Here is an 18749-nt window from a genome sequence, read left to right on the forward strand (position 1 = left end):
AGACCTTAGAGCCATAGAACAATCCATCACAAAACTTGAAGAGTCCTTGACTTCTCTGTCTGAAGTTGTATTGCAAAACCGACGAGGACTAGAAATTGTCTTTCTGAAAGAGGGCGGGCTCTGTGCAGCCCTGAAAGAGCAATGTTGTTTTTATGCAGATCATTCAGGAGTTGTTAAAGATTCTATGGCAAAACTAAGAGAAAGATTAGACAAGAGAAAAAAAGAGAGAGAATCTCAGCAAAATTGGTTTGAAAATTGGTACAACCAATCCCCTTGGCTTAGCACCCTAATCTCCACCATCTTAGGACCCCTCATCCTGCTTATGCTCATCCTGACTTTCGGGCCATGCATACTCAAACCGCTTACTCACCCTTATTAAAAATAGATTAAACATAGTACATGCTATGGTTCTGACCCAACAATACCAGACCCTCAGGACTGAAGAAGAGGCTCAAGATTGAGCCTCTGACACAAAAAGAGGAGGGAATGAAACTAGGCCTCATAAAACTTAGAAACTAGGCCTCACATAGAAAAAATTAACACCAGGTGGCTCTGGATAGGGTCCCACCCTGCCTGGATAGGGTCCCACCCTGCCTGGATGGGGTCCCACCCTGCCAATTCCGGGGGTCCCACCCTGCCTCGAAGTTCCCGGAATCAGCAACTCCAAGAAAAAAACCTCATAAGGTCCTGCTCTAACCAATTAGAACAAGACACCTTGCTCAGGCCATAGCTAGACCCAATTACCACGCGCCTAAAGCTTTGTTTGAATTTCGCGCCTTAAGCTGTGTTTGAACTTGTGTTTGCCTATATAAACAACCTGTTACAAGCACTCGGGGTCCCAGGGCCAACTTAGAGCTTGGGACCCTAGCGCGCTAGCAATAAATAACTCTCTGCTGTGAATCTTGTGTCGGTGGTCCTTCGCGGCGACCCCTGCCCAGGAGGGAATCGACAGTTCGGTTCCAACAGAGGTTGCAGTGAGCTGAGATCATGCCATTGCACTCCACCCTGAGTGACAAGAGTGAACTTCGACTCAAAACAAAAAAACAAAAAAACAAAAAAGAAGTATGACTTTTAAGAAGTGACTAATATCGGGAGAACCTGCTCCAGATGGTTACATGGGTTCTTTTCTATTTCCTAGGTGTCTCCGCCGGTTTGAGAAATAAACGGAAAGAGCACAAGAGAGAGAAATTTAAAGCTGGGTGTCCGGGGGAGACATCACGTGTCGGCAGGATCCATGATGTTCCCCAAGTCGTAAAACCAGCAAGTTTTTATTAACAATTTTCAAAAGGGGAGGGAGTACACGAATAGGGTGTGGGTTACAGAGATCACATACTTCACAAGGTAATAAAATATCACAAAGCAAATGGAGGCAGGGTGAGATCACAGGACCAACCGGATGGGGTGAAATTAAAATTGCTAATGAAGTTTCCGGCCTGCATTGTAATTGATAACATCTTATCAGGAAACAGGGTTTGAGAGCAGACAACATGTCTGACCAAAATTTATTAGGCGGGAATTTCCTCATCCTAATAAGCCTGGGAGCGCTACAGGAGACCGGGGCTTATTTCATCCTTTTCACTTGACCATAAAAGACGGCACGCTTTAAGGGGGCCATCTACAAACCTACCCTCAGGGCGCATTCTCTTTCTCAAGGATGTTACTTGCTGAGAAAAAGAATTCAGCGATATTTCTCCTATTTGCTTTTGAAAGAGGAGAAATAGTTGGCTCTGTTCCATCCGGCTCACTGGCGGCCAGTTCAAAGTTACCTCCCTTGTTCCCTGAACATCAATGTTATCCTGTTCTTTTTTCAAGATGCCCAGATTTCATATTCAAACACACATGCTCTACAAACAATTTGTGCAGTTGACACAACCATCACAGGGTCCTAAGGCAACATTCATCCTCCTCAGTTTACGAAGAAGATGACGGGATTAAGAGATGAAAGTAAAGACAGGCATAGGAAATCACAAGGGTATTGATTGGGGAAGTGATAAATGTCCATGAAATCTTCACAATTTATGTTCAGAGATTACAATAAAGACAGTCATAAGAAATTATAAAAGTATAAATTTGGGGAACTAATAAATGTCCATGAAATCGTCACAATTTATATTCTTCTGCCACGGCTTCAGTCAATCACTCCGTTCAGGGTCCCTGACTTCCCACAACAGAGTAAGCCATGAGAGCTCCACTCTCATGTAATGGTTAATGTCAATAGAGTGGGTTGTTATAAAGGGCACCCTCTCTGTCTCTTGCTCTTGCTCTTGCACAGAGAAGGCCCTCTGCCTTCTGCCATGGTAAGGCACAGCAAGAAGGTCCTCACGAGATATCATCCCTTAACCTTGGACTTCCCAGACTCCAGAACTGTAAGAAATTAATTACTGTTATTTATAAACTACCCAGTCTGTAGTATTCTGATGTAGTAATACAAAATGGACTAAGACACCCCCTAAACAGTTTCCCAAAAACTTGATTTAGGTAGAGAGATGGTAATTTTTTTAAATCTGTAAGTTCAGTATAGCGTGAATGATGATGGTAAGCTTAGAACATGAGATTGGAAAGATGTTTGTCATCCTTGGCTACACAGGAGAATTTACTCTGGAGGCTTTTTTAAAAATAGAGATGCCTTTTCCCTACCACTAGAACATTTTATTACTAGATATAGGGTGAGGGTCCAGTATCCTGTAGGTTAAAAAATCTTCCCAAGTAATTCTGATCTAGAGCTGAGTTTGAGATCCACTCTATTACAGCAACTAATTCTGTCTATGATGTTGCAGAATACAGCAGTGAAGAAATGCTAGTTGAATAGAATCTGGGAGGATGAATAGAATTTGACATCAAAGGATAATCTAACAGAAAAAAAAATAGAGGGATTCAAAGTCAAGATTCCTGGCCAGGACTGGGTTGATGTGGGAATTTGTAAGTGTTCAGCATGGTGGAAGCATGGAGGTCATAGGGCAGGTCTCGTGTGCAGGAAGACAGCACGGAGAGAGTTCTGGAAAGTGCATACAGGTTACTGGACAGGATCATCTAGACTATCTAGGTTGGGTCTAGAATGTGAGGGGCCAGAGAACTTATCATGAACCAAGAGTGTATGGGCATTAGGGATCCAGGCAAGGCTATAGTATAAGGGAGAGACCTGGTCACAGTGCCTGTGGTGGAATGGAAAGAGGCCACAGACAGTGGAGACTACTGGGCAGTATTCACAAGACATCTCTGAGGCAGAAGTCACAGGAAATGGCCACTGTGAACACTGTGTTATCTATTAGCAATATCACTTCTGGAATTTTTTGAGCTTTCACTTCAATATTCTTTCCTCAAATGACAAAGCATTTCTTTGTATTCAATTATCCCCAGTTATTTTACCTTTTCTCTATACATTTAGGTAATACTAAATGAGAGAGAAAAAATGGTCATGACAATAGAATGAGGTTATATGAATGTCTATATAAAATATATGTGTGTATATGTATGTATACATTCTATTTTTTGTATTCACATATTTTTTTTTCTTATTATCAACAATCACCTTCCCTAGAGCACTTTCTGAGTATAAATCTATGAGCTTTGTAAGCGCAGCACCAGGAGAATTTCTGGAGCCCAGTCTCTGCCTGTGTTTCTTTGTGCTCTCTCACTTGACATTTCTGAATGCAAATATGTCTGACAACTGTAAATAAGGGTGTCACAGCTCGGAATAGTACCCATTTCCGCCTTGCCATCTCTTATCATGTATGTGTTCAGGGATGAATATGCCATTTTCATATTCTAATATTTTCACAGTTGGAATTTTTTACAGAGTGCAATGGTGAGCTCTATGGTTTCCAAGGTGAAGAAATGGATCTGCTTTATATCCTTGTAGAATTCAGTGCATTTGCAAATACTTTGAAAATATGCCGAAATCAAAAAAAGGAATACTCGGTGTTCAGCCAGTGGACCGAAGAAGCGTCTGCTGCACAGTACTTCCAGGTCAGCAGGGTTATCCTTTGTGGAATAAATTGATTTGTTTCAAGGTGTGCCTCTGAACACATCTGGGCAGGGTGGGTGGAGAGGAGATAATTGATACTGCAGTGGTTCTCAAAATGTGGTCGCCAGACCAGCAGCATCAGCATTACATAGATTTAAATCCCCATTCTGCCACTTACTACATTGTCAGGACTTGGGCAAGTTGCTGGATCTTTCTGAGCCTCAGCTTCCTCATCTGAGAAACATAATTCACCTGATTGTCATGATGCTTTAATTTAATTAGATGAGACTGTGAAGCACTTAGCATGGTACCTGGCCCATAGAAAGGCCTTAAATGGTGCCAATTACAACAATAATATTTCTTACTAGTATTCAGGGATTTATATACACCACATCACCCAACTGGCTTGCCTCTGTTTCCATCAGGATTACCATGATTACTACCTTCTGCCCCACTTCCACCTCCACCAGGATTTCTATCCAAGTTCTGTTTTTCTGTCGAGGCTAATGGGGCTCATCAGGGCAGGCCATCCCTTTTGGCCCTGGATCCTTTCTCTCTTGACTCTATTTTTTTTTTTTTTTTGATAGGGTCTCGCTCTATTGCCTAGGCTGGAGCACACTGGTGTCATTATAGCTCACTGCACCTTCCAACTCTTGGGCTCAAGTGATCCTCCTACTTTAACCTCCCAAAGTTCTGCAGGTGTCAACCATCCCAACTTGTCTATTACTCTTGATTTGTGCTCTCTCATAACCTCTAATTTAGGAAGGGATCTTGAGTACTTATCTCATCAATATCTAGGCCTGAATCTATTGAATCTATGTAGTCAGAAGTCTGGGATCTACTTAGAATTCTATGCTTTACATATAGGGCCAACATGGCCAAGTCACTGTGTCTCTCAGAGCCTCAGCTTCTCTGTTTGTGAAAGATCATGTCTTTCTTGACCAAAGTGGCTGTCAGAATCAGATGCTCATGATCGTGCTGACTTTGTGGGTTGTTTACTCCCCCTCTTTTCTCCTTCCCTTGTAGTTTTATGGCTGCATTTCTCAACAGCAGAACATGATGCAAGATTTTGTGAGGACAGCCACTTACCACAGAGCCATCCTCCAGAATCACACTGACTTTAGAGACAAGGTAATACCGGCAGCAGGTTATGAACCTCATGCATTTCAGAAACCTTTTCAAGACCAGAATCAAAATGAAACTTTAGTAGAATTACCATATGACCCAGCAATTCCCCTCCTAGTTATACACCTAAAAGAATTGAAACAGGCATTCAAATACTTGTACACAAATGTTCATAACAGCATTATTCAAAATAGCCAGAAAGTGGAAACAGTCCAAATGCCCATCAACTGAAGAATATATAAGCAAAATGTGGTATATTTACGCATGGAATATTATGACTATTATTCACATTTGTATTATTCATAAGAAGGGATGCAATGCTGATACATGCATCACCATGGATGAACCCCCAAAACATGCTAAGTGAAAGAAGCCAGTCACAAAAGATCATGTGATTCCATTTATGTGAAGCATCAGAATAGATAAATTTGTCGAGATAGAAAGTGCACTAGTGGTTGCCAGGGATGAGGGAGAAAGGGAAATAGGAAGCGACTGCTTAATGGGGACAGAGTTTCCTTTGGGGGTGATAAAAATATCTTATAACCAGATAAAGGTAATGGTCACCCAATGTAATGAATGTATTAAATGACACCGTACTGTACACTTTAAAATAATGGCTAATTTGATGTTATGTGAATTTATCTCACTAAAATTATTAACCTTTGAGTGTCAGGAACTCTAGAGACTGAATATACTGTTTTGGTGCATCAAACAGTTTAGGAGCTTTATTGCTACATAATAAATAGCTCTTCGTGAGACACTCTACTTCAGTTTTTTCATAGACTCCACAAGTACATGCATTTATTTCCCTCGTGAAATGGATATGAATGATGAATGGTTGCCAGCACATTATACAACTGTTGTCTAGGGTTCTTCTACCTGTTAAAGAGAAAAACTATTCAAAACACTCAACAGCTTATCTCTGAGGCAACAGTACTAGTCCAAAGACTCGGCAGTATGGGACCTAGTTTCATATTTTCTCCTTAACTAGCTGTGTGATCTTAGGCAAAATGCTGAACTTCTCTAAGCCTCACAGTCTAGTCTACTGACATAATAATTGTAGATCCATGGTCTTTGAGTTTTGCAGCATTACTCCCCAGGAAGGTTGTGCTAGGATATTGAAATAATTATCCCAATAATCATGCCTCCCTGTATCCACCCATACCTAGTCATGTAGCTCCTTCTCTCATCAAGAGGCATTCTAATATTTTGCCCCTTATCTCTGTGCTGACTTTGTGACTGCTTTGACCAATAGAATATGACAGTGGTGATGTTGTTTGAGTTCCAGAGCCTAGGCCCTAAGGAGCCTCATAGCTTTTGCTCTCAATTTCTTGGAACCCAGTGATTACCATACTGTGAAGGAGTCTAGCCTGCTAGAGTTCAGAGGTCAAATGGAGAACTGAGGCACCTCAGCCAACAGCTGCCAGACCTGTGAGCAAGGCCATCTTTGGTCTTCCAGTCCAACCAACCCTCCTGCTGGCTGCAGAAGAATGAACAAATCCAAGCAAGACCAGGAGAGAAACTGCCCAGCCCTCCCACAGAATTGAGAAAATTCATAAATTGTTTCTGGTTTAAGTCACTAAATATTCTTGCATCTTTACCTCTGTTTTCACTAACTATTGTTGCATAACAGTAGTTATAGTTGTATACAATACAATTATACAGCTGCATACAAGTATATACAACTGTATGGTATTGTTATACAACAACGTTTAATGAAAACAGAGGAAAAGATGAATGAAAGGTAGTGATACATAGGCCCCCAGCTAGAAGTTGGTTTGCACATGGCTTTCTATTCTTTGTCATCTCCATTCTGCTATTGAGCCCATCAGTGAAGTTTTTATTTTGGTTGTCATATTTTTCAATGCCAAAATTTCCATTTGGCACTTTGTTCTGTCATCTGTGTCTTGGCTGACACTTTCTATTTTCCATTGGTTTTAGCGGTGTTCATGATTGCTGGTTGGAAGTTTTTTAATAATAGCTGTTTTAAAAGTCTTTGTCAGATTGTTCTGACTTCTATGTCATGGCAGTGTTAGTTTCAGCTGATTATCTTTTCCCATAAGAATTGAGGTTTTCCCAATTCTTCTTGGTTGGATTTGGGCTGCAAGTTCCCTCCCCATAGTTGATCTTCTGAGGGCTATGTTTCATATGTCAATTCATTTTTCAAAGCCTTGGCAGTGCTATTTGGATCTGTCCACTGTGTATGTCACCCAGTGGTCAGCCTGGCACCTGGGCAGGGTTCTCAAAGTTTGGTATGCTAATTAGTACCAGATCCATGCATGCACAGGCTGAGGATGACCCCAGGAATGTATAAATGAAAGTGTATGGAGATGCTTTGCCAAGCTCCTTCCTTTCCGTGATACTTTTTGGTTTCCTGTGATCACTTTTCAGTCTCTTGCCAACAAGTTTACTCTGCCATGTACTTCCATGACTTTGCCGCATATTGGCCAAGCAGAGAGAGACCGAGAGAGAAAAAAAAGCACTGGGGGTCAGCCCAGCCTTGGGAATGACAGCTCCACTGAATGGGGAGGAAGGTTTCCTTCCCTTATAGTTTTGTCTAATTCAGGCTGATGTTGGTAATACCACAAGATTCTTGGGGATAAGAGTGTGGAAGAAGGGAGGAAAAGGAGGGAAATAGAGGGAAGAGAGGAGGGGGAGAAGAGAGAAACACAGAGAATTTTCACACCCTGACTCTACGGAATTTACTTTCCCGCTGCTAAAACCAGAACTACAGGGTGTCTCAGGAGGTCTCTTTGTACCCTGGTGCCCATTTCTGGTGTGTTGACTTTAGGCCAGGGTTTACTGGAGGAAAAAAGGAGTAAACTCACTGTTGGTTGGGTAGTATTTCAAATCCCAGTCTTATCTCCTGATATGGTTTGGCTCTGTGTTCCCACCCAAATCTCATCTTGAATTGTAGTTCCCATAATCCCCACATGTCCTGGGAGGGACCTGGTGGGAGGTAATTTAATCATGGGTTGGTTACCCTCATGCTGTTCTTGGGATAATGAGTGAATTCTCATGAGATGTGATGGTTTTATAAAAGGCTTTTCCCCTTTTGCTTGGCACTTCTCCTTCCTGCCATCATGTGAAGAAGGATGTGTTTGCTTCCCCTTCTGCCATGATTACAAATTTCCTAAGGCCTCCCTAGCCATGTTGAATTGTGAGTCAGTTAAACCTCTTTTCTTTATAAATTACCCAGTCTCAGGTATGTCTTTATTAGCAGCGTGAGAATGGACTAATACATTTCCTAATCTGCCTGACATTCTTAACTCTTCGAAGGCCTAAAATAGTTGCTCGAGGCATTCTGTCCAGGTGTTACAGCTGTATTCAGTGAGAAAGAGAGAGAGAGAGAGGGTGAAGTGGGCCTCCTCCAACCCACCCAGGACTGGACACTATCTAAAAGCCACTTCTATGTGCTCTGATGGGTGAAAGTAATGGGTAAGAGGCAAAGGTGAGACCAGAAATGGCGGGGTTTAGCCAAAGAGTCTTATATGTCGTATGTCTTGAGGTGCCCAGCAAACAACCTTACTTTGCCAGTGGGACATGCCTGGTTAACAATTATGAAGTAAACATTCCCAATGAAGAGGATCTGCTAGGATAGATGGGCAGGATGAAGACAAAGGAGAAAAACTAGTTCATTTTTGAGCTTATCTGGTCTTCAAGATTGTGAGTAAGCAATCTTGTCAACCTAAGGTAGGTTTTTTCCAATTAAAATAAAATTTAACTCTGAACTGCTGGTTTCTTCTTCATGGTTTGAGCATGTTTCCTGGAGCCATTAGTTTTATTTAGGAAATATTCTCTCTCTGTATAGGGACTTAGTTTTAGTTTTAATCTGTAATCTATTTTCTATGTTATCTATGATCTATTTTAAATTCTGGTTACAACTTTAAAAACCACTCCCTAAATTACTAATGACACTAATAACTTACATTATAAAAGTCTTTCACAGACTTTTCACATGGATTGTATCACTTGGCCATTTCATTTTTGTATATTTTCATCTATAACAATGAAGATATTGGACTAGATTATCTTTAAGGTCACTCCCAGCTCTAACTTCATTTGATTTTACAAAATACCCTTTCCCTGCCTTCCTGAAATAGGTTCCTCTGCCAATGAAATGAAATAGGCATCCATCTGTTAGGGGTTATGAAGGTGATAATTAATCACATGGTTGATAATTAATTATATCCCTTTTCTTCTTTGAGTTCTGAACCAATTTAGAAATAGACACAGATGTCAGGAAGAAATCACAGTATCAACGTTATTGTTGCTATTTGCAGAACAGGGTTCAGACCTATGGCCAAATGCAGTTTCCTAAATCTTCTGCTCCCAAACCAAACTTTTCCACTCACTTGCATGCCAAACAACTGGTCTCCCAAACAAGTCCAGAGCCTGCCCCATAAGATTCTCACATGGGAAACTCAAGGACACACACTTGGTTGGGAGTGGGCAGGCCGACCCCTCCCAAGTGCATGGGCTATGCTTGCTCCATCCTATTTCCCAGTGTCATCATCAAGGTGAGTCATTCCTGCTAAGGGGAAAAAAGAGGGAGGGGAAATGACCACTCTTAATTCCATTACTGCCCTCTCCTGGGAGTAAATATTTCCTCCCTTCTGAAAATTGAAGGAGAAAACTGACCCTACTTTAGTTTCCCAGGAATCCCCTGGTTCCAAACAAACCAGGATGGTTGGGACCCCTCACTCCATCTTTTTTAGTCCTTTTTTTGTTTGCTTACATCATACTGAAGAGCATTCTGGAATAATGCCTGGGAGTCTGTGGAGAATGCTCCTTTTTCACTAAATCCTTGCATTCTTTCTCATTGAAATTGACTATTTAAAAGGGCATTGAAATTGACTGCCTAAAAGCACAGGGTTTTAGAATGATCAATAACAATGGCTATTATTTATTGAGCAGCTTAGTATGGGCAAGCACCATGCTAAGGGCTTTCCACACACCATTTCTTTTAATCTTCATCACAACTTTATGAGATAAATACTAATATTATTGCTCTTTTAGAGATGAGAGAATAAAGGCCCAGGAAGGTTGATAATTTACCTGATTTTATACAACCAGAAATAAAAAGGCCAGAATAAGACCTACTTAATCTAACTTTGGAGCCTGCACACATAATCCCTGAAAGGCATTGCCCATGGGAAGGCTGGCTAAAATTGCTAAGGGAGATTTTTGTTTCTCCAACCTAAGGATGGGATAAAAACATTTTGGTTACTTAAACATCCCTGTGAATACAATGAGGTTGCCTTGCACGATGGTTACATTCATGAGTTCTGGAACCAGAGAGCTGAGTTGAAACTCCTGCTTGACCACTTACCATATACCTGCCATAGACCTTTGTCCTGTTTGTCTTGAGATCTTGGGCAGGTTGTCTACAGTCTCTGGGCTTTGGCTTCCTTATCTATAAAAGTAGGAAAATGATAAGAGTAGTAGCTATTTTCTAGAACTTTTACAAGTTCAAGATGATACAGTGTATATGAACTCTGTATTAGCAAGGATTATTATTATTGATGGTCATGGGTTTCCACCTCTGCTATTACTTTAAAGCTTCCACATCTTGATTTTTCATTCTGCCTCCTCCATGCAGTTTTAATGAAAATCCTTTCTTGGCCAGAGCACACTGCTGGCTGAGAACTCCATTTGGAATCCTTCCAGGAAACTGACCCCACTAGAATCCAACCCATCTCCCCTTCTTGGAGTTTCTGTTAATTGCCATCTGGCTATTTTTAGTTTCTTCAAGTGTGCACTGGGCACAAGCAGGGAAAGTCCATCCTGCTGAGGGTATGGGGCTGTGTGAGCTGTGGGGTTTTAATTTGGAAATGTTTTGACACTTCATTTGTCAGGGCACCAGTTGCTGGAAACTTGTGAGAGTGAGCAGGAGCTGAGAGCTTATTATTTTTTTAAATCAGTGTTTTCACAGAGGAGAGAATCCCCAGTTGCAACAGCTGCTTAGTGCATCCAAATGTGAGTTTGGCTTAGGCAGAAGGGATTTAGGGATTTGAAAGCTTAAAAGAAAACATAAATAACAACAAACATGGAAAGCAACCTGTTCAGACCATCAGCTGATATTCAGATTGCAGACCCTGAGCTTTAGTTCTTCTGATATGAGTTTTCTTTGGTGTGTGCTTATCATCAGTTTGGTCAAAGGCCTTTGAGTCCATTTCTAGTCCTGTTCTGAAATTCTCCCTCACTTTAAAACACTGCACACACTAATGAGGCCTGACTTTCATCACTGACCAGAATAAAGGCTACAGCCTAGATCTGCCACATAGTGCTGTCTGTGAGTACTTGCTTCCTTCCATTTCTACTGACTCTCTACTTCTTGACCAGCATAGATGTTAACCCTGTGGTGGCAGAATCCTTGTTCAGAGCCTGCGGGTGGGAGTAGAAAGAAAAAGAAATTACTTATGATTTCTGCTAGGGGCTTCACATATCCTATATAATTTAATCTTTGTATGTTAGTCAAGGTTCTTAGTTGCCAGCATCAGAAATTAATACAGTAAAAGGATTTCCTTAAAGGTTACAGGAACTTCAGATAATGAGTCTTAGAAGCTACATATCTGGAATAATTTTCAAAATCATGTTGCAGAATTGATCTCAGAAAGACAGCAGTGCAGCCAGACATAGATACTGCAATGTACACAGCTTTCACTAAATACCAATCTTGAATATTGTCCTAAGAACTTTCCCTCTGATTCTCTGGGATCTGGAGGTAACTACGGATGCCACCATATGACCTCACCATAGTGGATTCCGTGTAGTCCCTACATCTTCACACTCTGAGCTCCCATGCAAAGCACATCTTCCTGGCAGAGCCTGGGTCATGCTTGTGCTTTAGCTGACACCTTCACTTCCCTAGCAAGAGGCTGGTGCTGCCTTGGAATGTGGGGCACTCCCCAAACATAGGAAAGGAGTTCTCATGCTGAGAGGCACCAAAGAATGGCAAACGCCCTGTGTGCTGTACAAGAAACAAATGCAATACATATTGTTAGGCTAATAGTATAGATAAAGGGATTGGAGCTACAGAAAGTTAACTAACTTGCTTTAGCATAAACAACTGCTACGCGGCAGAGCTACATGCAAACTCAGGTCTGTGTGTATGCAAAGTCTGTGCAGGATGATTTTAGGGGTGACAGAAAGTCATTTGTTTTATGCTCTAGGTTGATAAACTGACATTTCGCTATGTGATTTTTGGAATGTGAGGGGAGCAGGATGTGATGGTGAAAAACAGTATCTGCATATATATGTATGCTTTTCTATAGCTTGGGCTTTGAAGTGTGATTCAGTTTTCCCGGGCTGCCATAACAAATTACCACGAAGTTAGTAGCTAAGTGCAACTGAAATTTGTTCTCTCATTGTTCTGGAGGCTAGAAGTCTGAAACAAGATGTCTGCAGGGCGGTGCTCCCTCTGACGGCTCTAGGGGAGGATCCTTCCTTACCTCTTCCTGGCTTCTGCTGGTTGCTGGCAGTCCTTCGTGCTCCTTGGCTTATAGATGCATCGTTCCAATTGCTGCCTCTGTTGTTACATGGCATTCTCCCAGTATGTGTTTCTGTGTAAATTTCTCTCCTTTCATAGTGACACCAGCCATATGGGATTTAGGGCCCACCCTAATTCATTATAACCTTATCTTAACTTGATTACATCTGTAAAGACCCTATTTCCAAATAAGGTCACATTCACAGGTTCTGGATAGACATGAATTTTGGGGAGGTAGATGCTATTCAATGCAGCATAGTATAGAGACTAGTTTCATTAAGTTAGATATCACAGTAACTCATTTCTGAGACTAATTCCCTGTAATAAAGGCAAAGAGAAAGTGATAGAAAATGAGTCTAGGTTTAACTGATCTCTTTGGTCCCTAAAGCCCAAAGGGGACCCACTTAACAGATCTTCTGCCTGTGAGTGAAGCAGGAGTATATCTGTGCCAGAATCTTGAGCTTGAGTAGACTTACTTCCTGAAAAGTTACTGGAGAAAGATGCCAGAGTCAGCAAAAGGAAATGCTTTCATTTGGTATGAAAGCAAAGTACAGCTCCCCAGGAGAGCCAAGAAGACTATGAATAAGTATTGGTCACAGACTGATTTTTAGAGTAATTGGGGAAAAGGAAGCTGAGGGCTTTAGGGTACAATGCAATAGGTGGCTTTCTAACCAAGATATTTGTGCTCAAAGCACATCTCTGCCCCTTTCAAGATGGCGACATGTGACCTTGATCTTTTTGAAGTTAATTTTAAATTGTGGTAAGCACACTTAACCACATGGTGGCTGTAAAAATTTAGTAAGCAACTTCTTGGAGAGTCTCAGCACAGCTCTGGAATGCTGCACACGGGACTGGGGAATGAGAATCAGAAATCATCCGACCCTCAAAGATACAGCTTACCCAGGCTTGTGAGTCAGGGCTGTACTGCTGTAACAATCAACTCCTAAATGTCAGTGGCTTAATCCAACAGAGCTTTATTTCTCTACTTTGTATCATTCTCACTCCAGGACCCAGGCTGATGGAACAGCCTCCATGAGAAGCATTACTATTTCCTGTTGTAGAGAAAAGGAGGACCTAGCAAATCACACAGCTAGTTCTTAAATCTTCCACCTGAAAGTGGCCAGTGTTACTTCTAACCACATTACATTGGCCAAAGCAAGTCATATGGTCACTCCTAATTTCAACAAAGCAGGGAAATGCACATCTACATCTGCCCATAAGGAGAACCAGAGATATTCGGTAAATGGCACTATATATTACCTTTGCAAACTCCTTAAGTTAGGGACAGGTGGATAAGGTGATATTCTCAGTGCACCAGCTGTGCATGGGAGGGGGTTAGAAAAAGAGGGGCTTGATGGATTAATACTTCACTTACAGAATTTCATTGAAATTAACTTCTGCCTGATGGATTGCCTAGCCACTGAACACAAAGCATTTTAGAAAGTTCCTAGAGTTGAACTTCCAACCCTTTCACTCTTCCTCTAAGACAGTGCCATGAAGGGCCAATTTGGGGCAACTACTGACTTTCCAAAGGCTTATATAGAAGGCTCTGTATGACATAGTAATATCTAAAACAGATGACTTTGTTTTAATGTCTGCTTACAGGCTAAGAATATAAGTAAGTAAAGAGGATAAGATCATTAAAAAGCAGTTAAATTGGATGAAGCAACCAACCAATAAGCTCTTCAAAATATTGTATTTTCATCCCTTGGTATCTGTGGGAGGTTGGTTTCAGGACATACACATACCCCCCAAATTAAAATTTGTGGGTTCTCAAATTTCTTGTATAAAATGGCATGACATTTTCATACAATCTATGCACATCCTCCTGTATGCTTTAAATAATCTCTAGATTAATATCTAATGCAGTGTAAATGCTATATGAATAATTTTTATATTGTATTTTTATTTGTATTTTTAAATTGTTATATTGTTATTTTATGGGGTGTTTTGTTTTTAATATTTTTGATTTATTGGTTGAATCTTTGGATGCAGAACTCACAGATACTGAGGGCCAACTGTACTAGACCCTGGTCTTTTCTGGCACTGAACCAGAAAAATTCTGATGAATTTAGAGCTTCTGCCTAAATTCCCTTTTCACTTAATTTCCTGAGTCTGTAGTATTGGCATGTCCACTTTAACCTCAGAGTGGTGGCTTAGGTTTAGAATTGAGAAGTTCCGGAAACCCAGAAAGGACAGAGTCACAGGGACATCTCAATAAACATGTTGATATTCCTGTAACTACCACCAATTTCTCAGTCTAGATTCCCTAAGTTGCAGAGCATGAGGCAAAGGCTTCTGGGCTGGCACTTTATCAGGGAGTATTAATCTCAGGAAAACAGGAGTAGGAGAAAGGAGGGAGAGCAAGCAGAAAGCAGTACATTACTGAGCTGGCCACAGCTTTATGAAAAACTGATTGCTTTGTGTCATAGGACATCTTCAAAGGGGCAATATGAAGCCACTTCATCCTCAAATAGTTCCTCTAAGGGGAGAAATGGGGAATGATGTATTCATTAGCTGCCGTCTCCCATTGGTCAAAGTATTCCCTCACTGGGTATTAACTCCCTTACACTTCAAGGGTACATGCGCACGAGCGTCAAGTAAGTGCTGCAGTGCTTTCTCCTGCCTCAACAGAAATAAGGAAATTCCACTATAGGAAGCACATGGCACAAATGAAGTGTGCACTGTTTGTTGTGCTAATGAATGATATGAGGACCTAGAAGAAATCATTGCAATAGGTTCCTCAGGCAGTAGTGAATATAGCAGCAACAGCAGCAGCAGCAACATCAGCAATAAAATCTAGCTCCAGGATTCAAAGATCAGTGTAAGCAATTTCTAGGACCCCTCTGCTAGATAGCAAGGCAAGCGTTCTCTTCTGGCTTGAGGCAAAACCAGAATGCATTATAACCAGCACTCAAACCAGGAACCTAGGAGTCAATCTATACTTTTTATTCTCCTTTCAAGTCTAAATCCCTTAGATTCAATGGTCTCAGCATTTCTGCAATCTTTTCACTTCTCCTGTCCCACAGAAAGTCCCCAGTTCTCATTCTTATTGTTTCTTTCCTGGAATATCGCAAAAGTTTTGCAACTACTCTTCCTGCTTGTACCAGTTAAGATACCTTTGACTCGGAATAGGAAAAATCCCTACTCAAATTGGCTAAAACAGTCAAAGGTAATGCAACTTTATGGTGTTTTAATCTATGAAGTCACATTACCTTTGACTGTTTTAGCCAATTACTTTGAGCATCACATCCAAATTTAACCACATTCAGGAAATAGGAGGGATCTTTTCTGTGTGTCTCTTTAGGAGGGAGGAAATCTTTCCCAAGTAGTCTTTCTCAGTAGACTCATGAAGAAAATTGTATCACATGCCCAAGCCTAAACCCATCATTGGCAAGAGGAATAGAACCACTTTTGATTGCCCTAGACCAATCAAGATCCCCTCTCTGGATCTGTGGATGGTTAACCACATAGAGGAGGGTAAATACTCAATAAAACTGAAGTTCTGATTGGAAGGAGGAAGGGAGAGGGGACTGACACTGGTTAGGATTTCTAGGTTCTGTTACCCTTGATGTTGTGGCCCTCCAATCCATGCCACTAGTATGATGTTGCTGAAATGCAACTATGACATAATCCTATGAAATAATCCTTCTATTTAAAATTTTCCGATGATTCTTCTTTGCTGAAGAATCAAGCCAAGTCTTGCACAAAAGACTATTTATGATCAAGCATCTGCCAGTTTCTCCAGGTTTTGCTCTAGCCATGTTCATGTCTTAACCATGCCCCGCTTCTACCTCTAATACTCATACCATGCTCCTGATGCAATTTACTGCCTCCCGTATGCAACTGGCTCTGTCATTCTTAGATGCCTTTGTCCATACTTCCCGGAGCTCCTGCATCTTCCATCATTTAAATGGCACAATATTGACTCACTTTTCAATTCCCAGTACCCAGGTCACCTCAATGAAATCTTTCCAGACCCCGTGGTAAAGTAGGCTCTTTTTCCTTCTGCTCACACTATGCGCCCTTACATAATTCTATTATTGCCACTGTAGCACATGATTGTACTTCTTTGTTAATGCCTATTCCTCCTCCCAGACAGTCCTGCTCTATTCATCTTTGTATTCTCAGCACCTGGCAGTGCTTGCACATTGGTGAATGAATGAAAGAGTGTTTAAGGGTCTAGAGCTGAGTGATCACGCCCAGGTCTAAAGCAGGGTTAGTTGTGAGGAGATAAACTAAGCATGATCACATGTTTTGAATATTCCCTAATTAGAAAGGAAAATAGTTATAGAACTGGTAGAAGGGTGGTTAAAAGGTTGGTAATAAGTTTATCCGTCTTCTTCCAGAAGACTAAACAGAATGTGCTCGTAAGTATTAATTCTGCATTATTTAAACACAGGCAACCCTCTGCGTGCAAGCAAGTTTCACTGCACAGATGTAGAGTTCTGTCTTAGGAGGAGCTATCACTGCAGAATTTTCCTGCCATAATGAAAGTGCTAAGTATCTGAATAAGATTTAAGTCCAAGCTGAAAAGGCCATAAGAGGATGTCTTCTGTAGTTGCTGAGATGCTTTGGACATTCTCTTCTCTGATAAAAGCTGGAGTAGGAGATGCGATGTCCTGCAAAAGTCTGTGCAGCTTCCTCTTTCTGTTACTGCCCAGGAGCTGCTCAGTCTACCTGTCAGTCCATAGTTTGGATATTGGAAGATTCGGATACTAGATGCAGTCTATGGGGGTCGGCAACCTGTGGCAGCCAACAGTGATGATGAAGCACATGACACTGAGCGCAAGCTTCAGCCACATGTGGCTTTGGGCTGTCTAGTGAGTTGACTATAGATGGAATAAAATGAGGGCAGGAAGGAGTGATGTCTGTGGAAGTAGGACACAGAACATAGGAATATAAGGCATGCAATAATAACAGGCATTGCAATTCAGAGCAGCCACTGATGTGCTCAAAAAATAAAGAAGAATTAGTAAATAATAACTGATATCACTTGAGGAACCAATTGTGGGATAATCGAAACCTTCATATTTGAAGACAATTATAAAAAGCTGGAGTGAATAATAAGTCTAAATGTGGCCAGTATTACTCTAGTCTGAATAGAACAAATAATAATTTAGAATTGAAGTTGAGAGAGTGGCTGATAGTATAGGATTCAACTTAGATAATTTTAAAAATCTCATCTCTGACTCTCAGCCTCCTTATCTACAAAATGGAGAAAATAATAATTGTCATCACAAGTTAAAAAGGTAATTCCTACACAGTACTAAACAGGCATAGCATATAGTAAGTATACAAGAAGTAGTAGATACAATAGGTCCTTCATATTCCTGTGCTGTTTCTGTGGGTTCTACGTCATGGATACAACCAACTGTGGAACAAAATATTTGGAAAAAGATGAGTGGTTGTATCTGTACTGAAAATGTGTGGACACTTTTTTCTTGTCATTATTCCCTAAACAATGTAGTACAACAACTATTTACATAGCGCTTACATTGTACTAGGTATTATAAGTAATCTAGAGACTGCTTAAGGTATTCAGGAGGATGTGCATGTGTCATATGTAAATAGCACACTATTTTATATAAGGGATTTGAGCATCCAAGGATTTGGGTATCCAAGGGGATTCCTGGAACCAGTCCCCCATGTATACCAACAGATGACTGTATTTATTTTTACTCTTTTATTCAAGGGTAATTTTGTTTCATACTTTCATAAGGATCTATATACTCCTTGTTAATTTTAACCTACTAAATCCAAATGAATAGTTTTGAATCGACTTGGAGCTATGTAAGCCCTGTCCAAGCATTTTGCAGGATTTCTTTGCCCAGGAAACTACAAGAACATGTAATTAAAATAATCAGGAAAGCAAAATGATAACCCTTTCTTTCTAATATTTTTAAAACTTTTCTTACCAATAAATCCCCCGGACATTTGGTCACGATTACATGGACCAGTTGTTGACTTTTCCCAGTTAGTCCTGCCAGGGATTTCATACTATTTTCAGGCACCACTATGTATAAGCCAAAAAATAGCCATGTCTACAGTCACTGCCTGTGTATCCAACAGGCAGCTGAGGATGAATTCGCTCTCTAGAAGGTGATTGTCCACAAGACCTAACTGGATGGTAATGTAGGGAGAGTATGGCAAGGTCAAAAGAAAGTA

General features: G+C 40.9%; 1 protein-coding gene across 1 annotated transcript in view; it reads left to right on the plus strand.

The window, feature by feature from the left end:
- The window catches only part of LOC126937308 (histone-arginine methyltransferase CARM1-like), a 203088-nt gene that overhangs the window by 93201 nt on the left and 91138 nt on the right, over positions 1-18749 (plus strand). Inside the window, 2 exon segments of the mRNA XM_050760708.1 lie at positions 3860-3966; positions 4991-5111. Coding sequence (XP_050616665.1) covers positions 3860-3966; positions 4991-5111 — 228 coding nt within the window.

This window comes from Macaca thibetana, chromosome 15, assembly GCF_024542745.1.
Source record: "Macaca thibetana thibetana isolate TM-01 chromosome 15, ASM2454274v1, whole genome shotgun sequence".
Classification (NCBI taxonomy): domain Eukaryota; kingdom Metazoa; phylum Chordata; class Mammalia; order Primates; family Cercopithecidae; genus Macaca; species Macaca thibetana.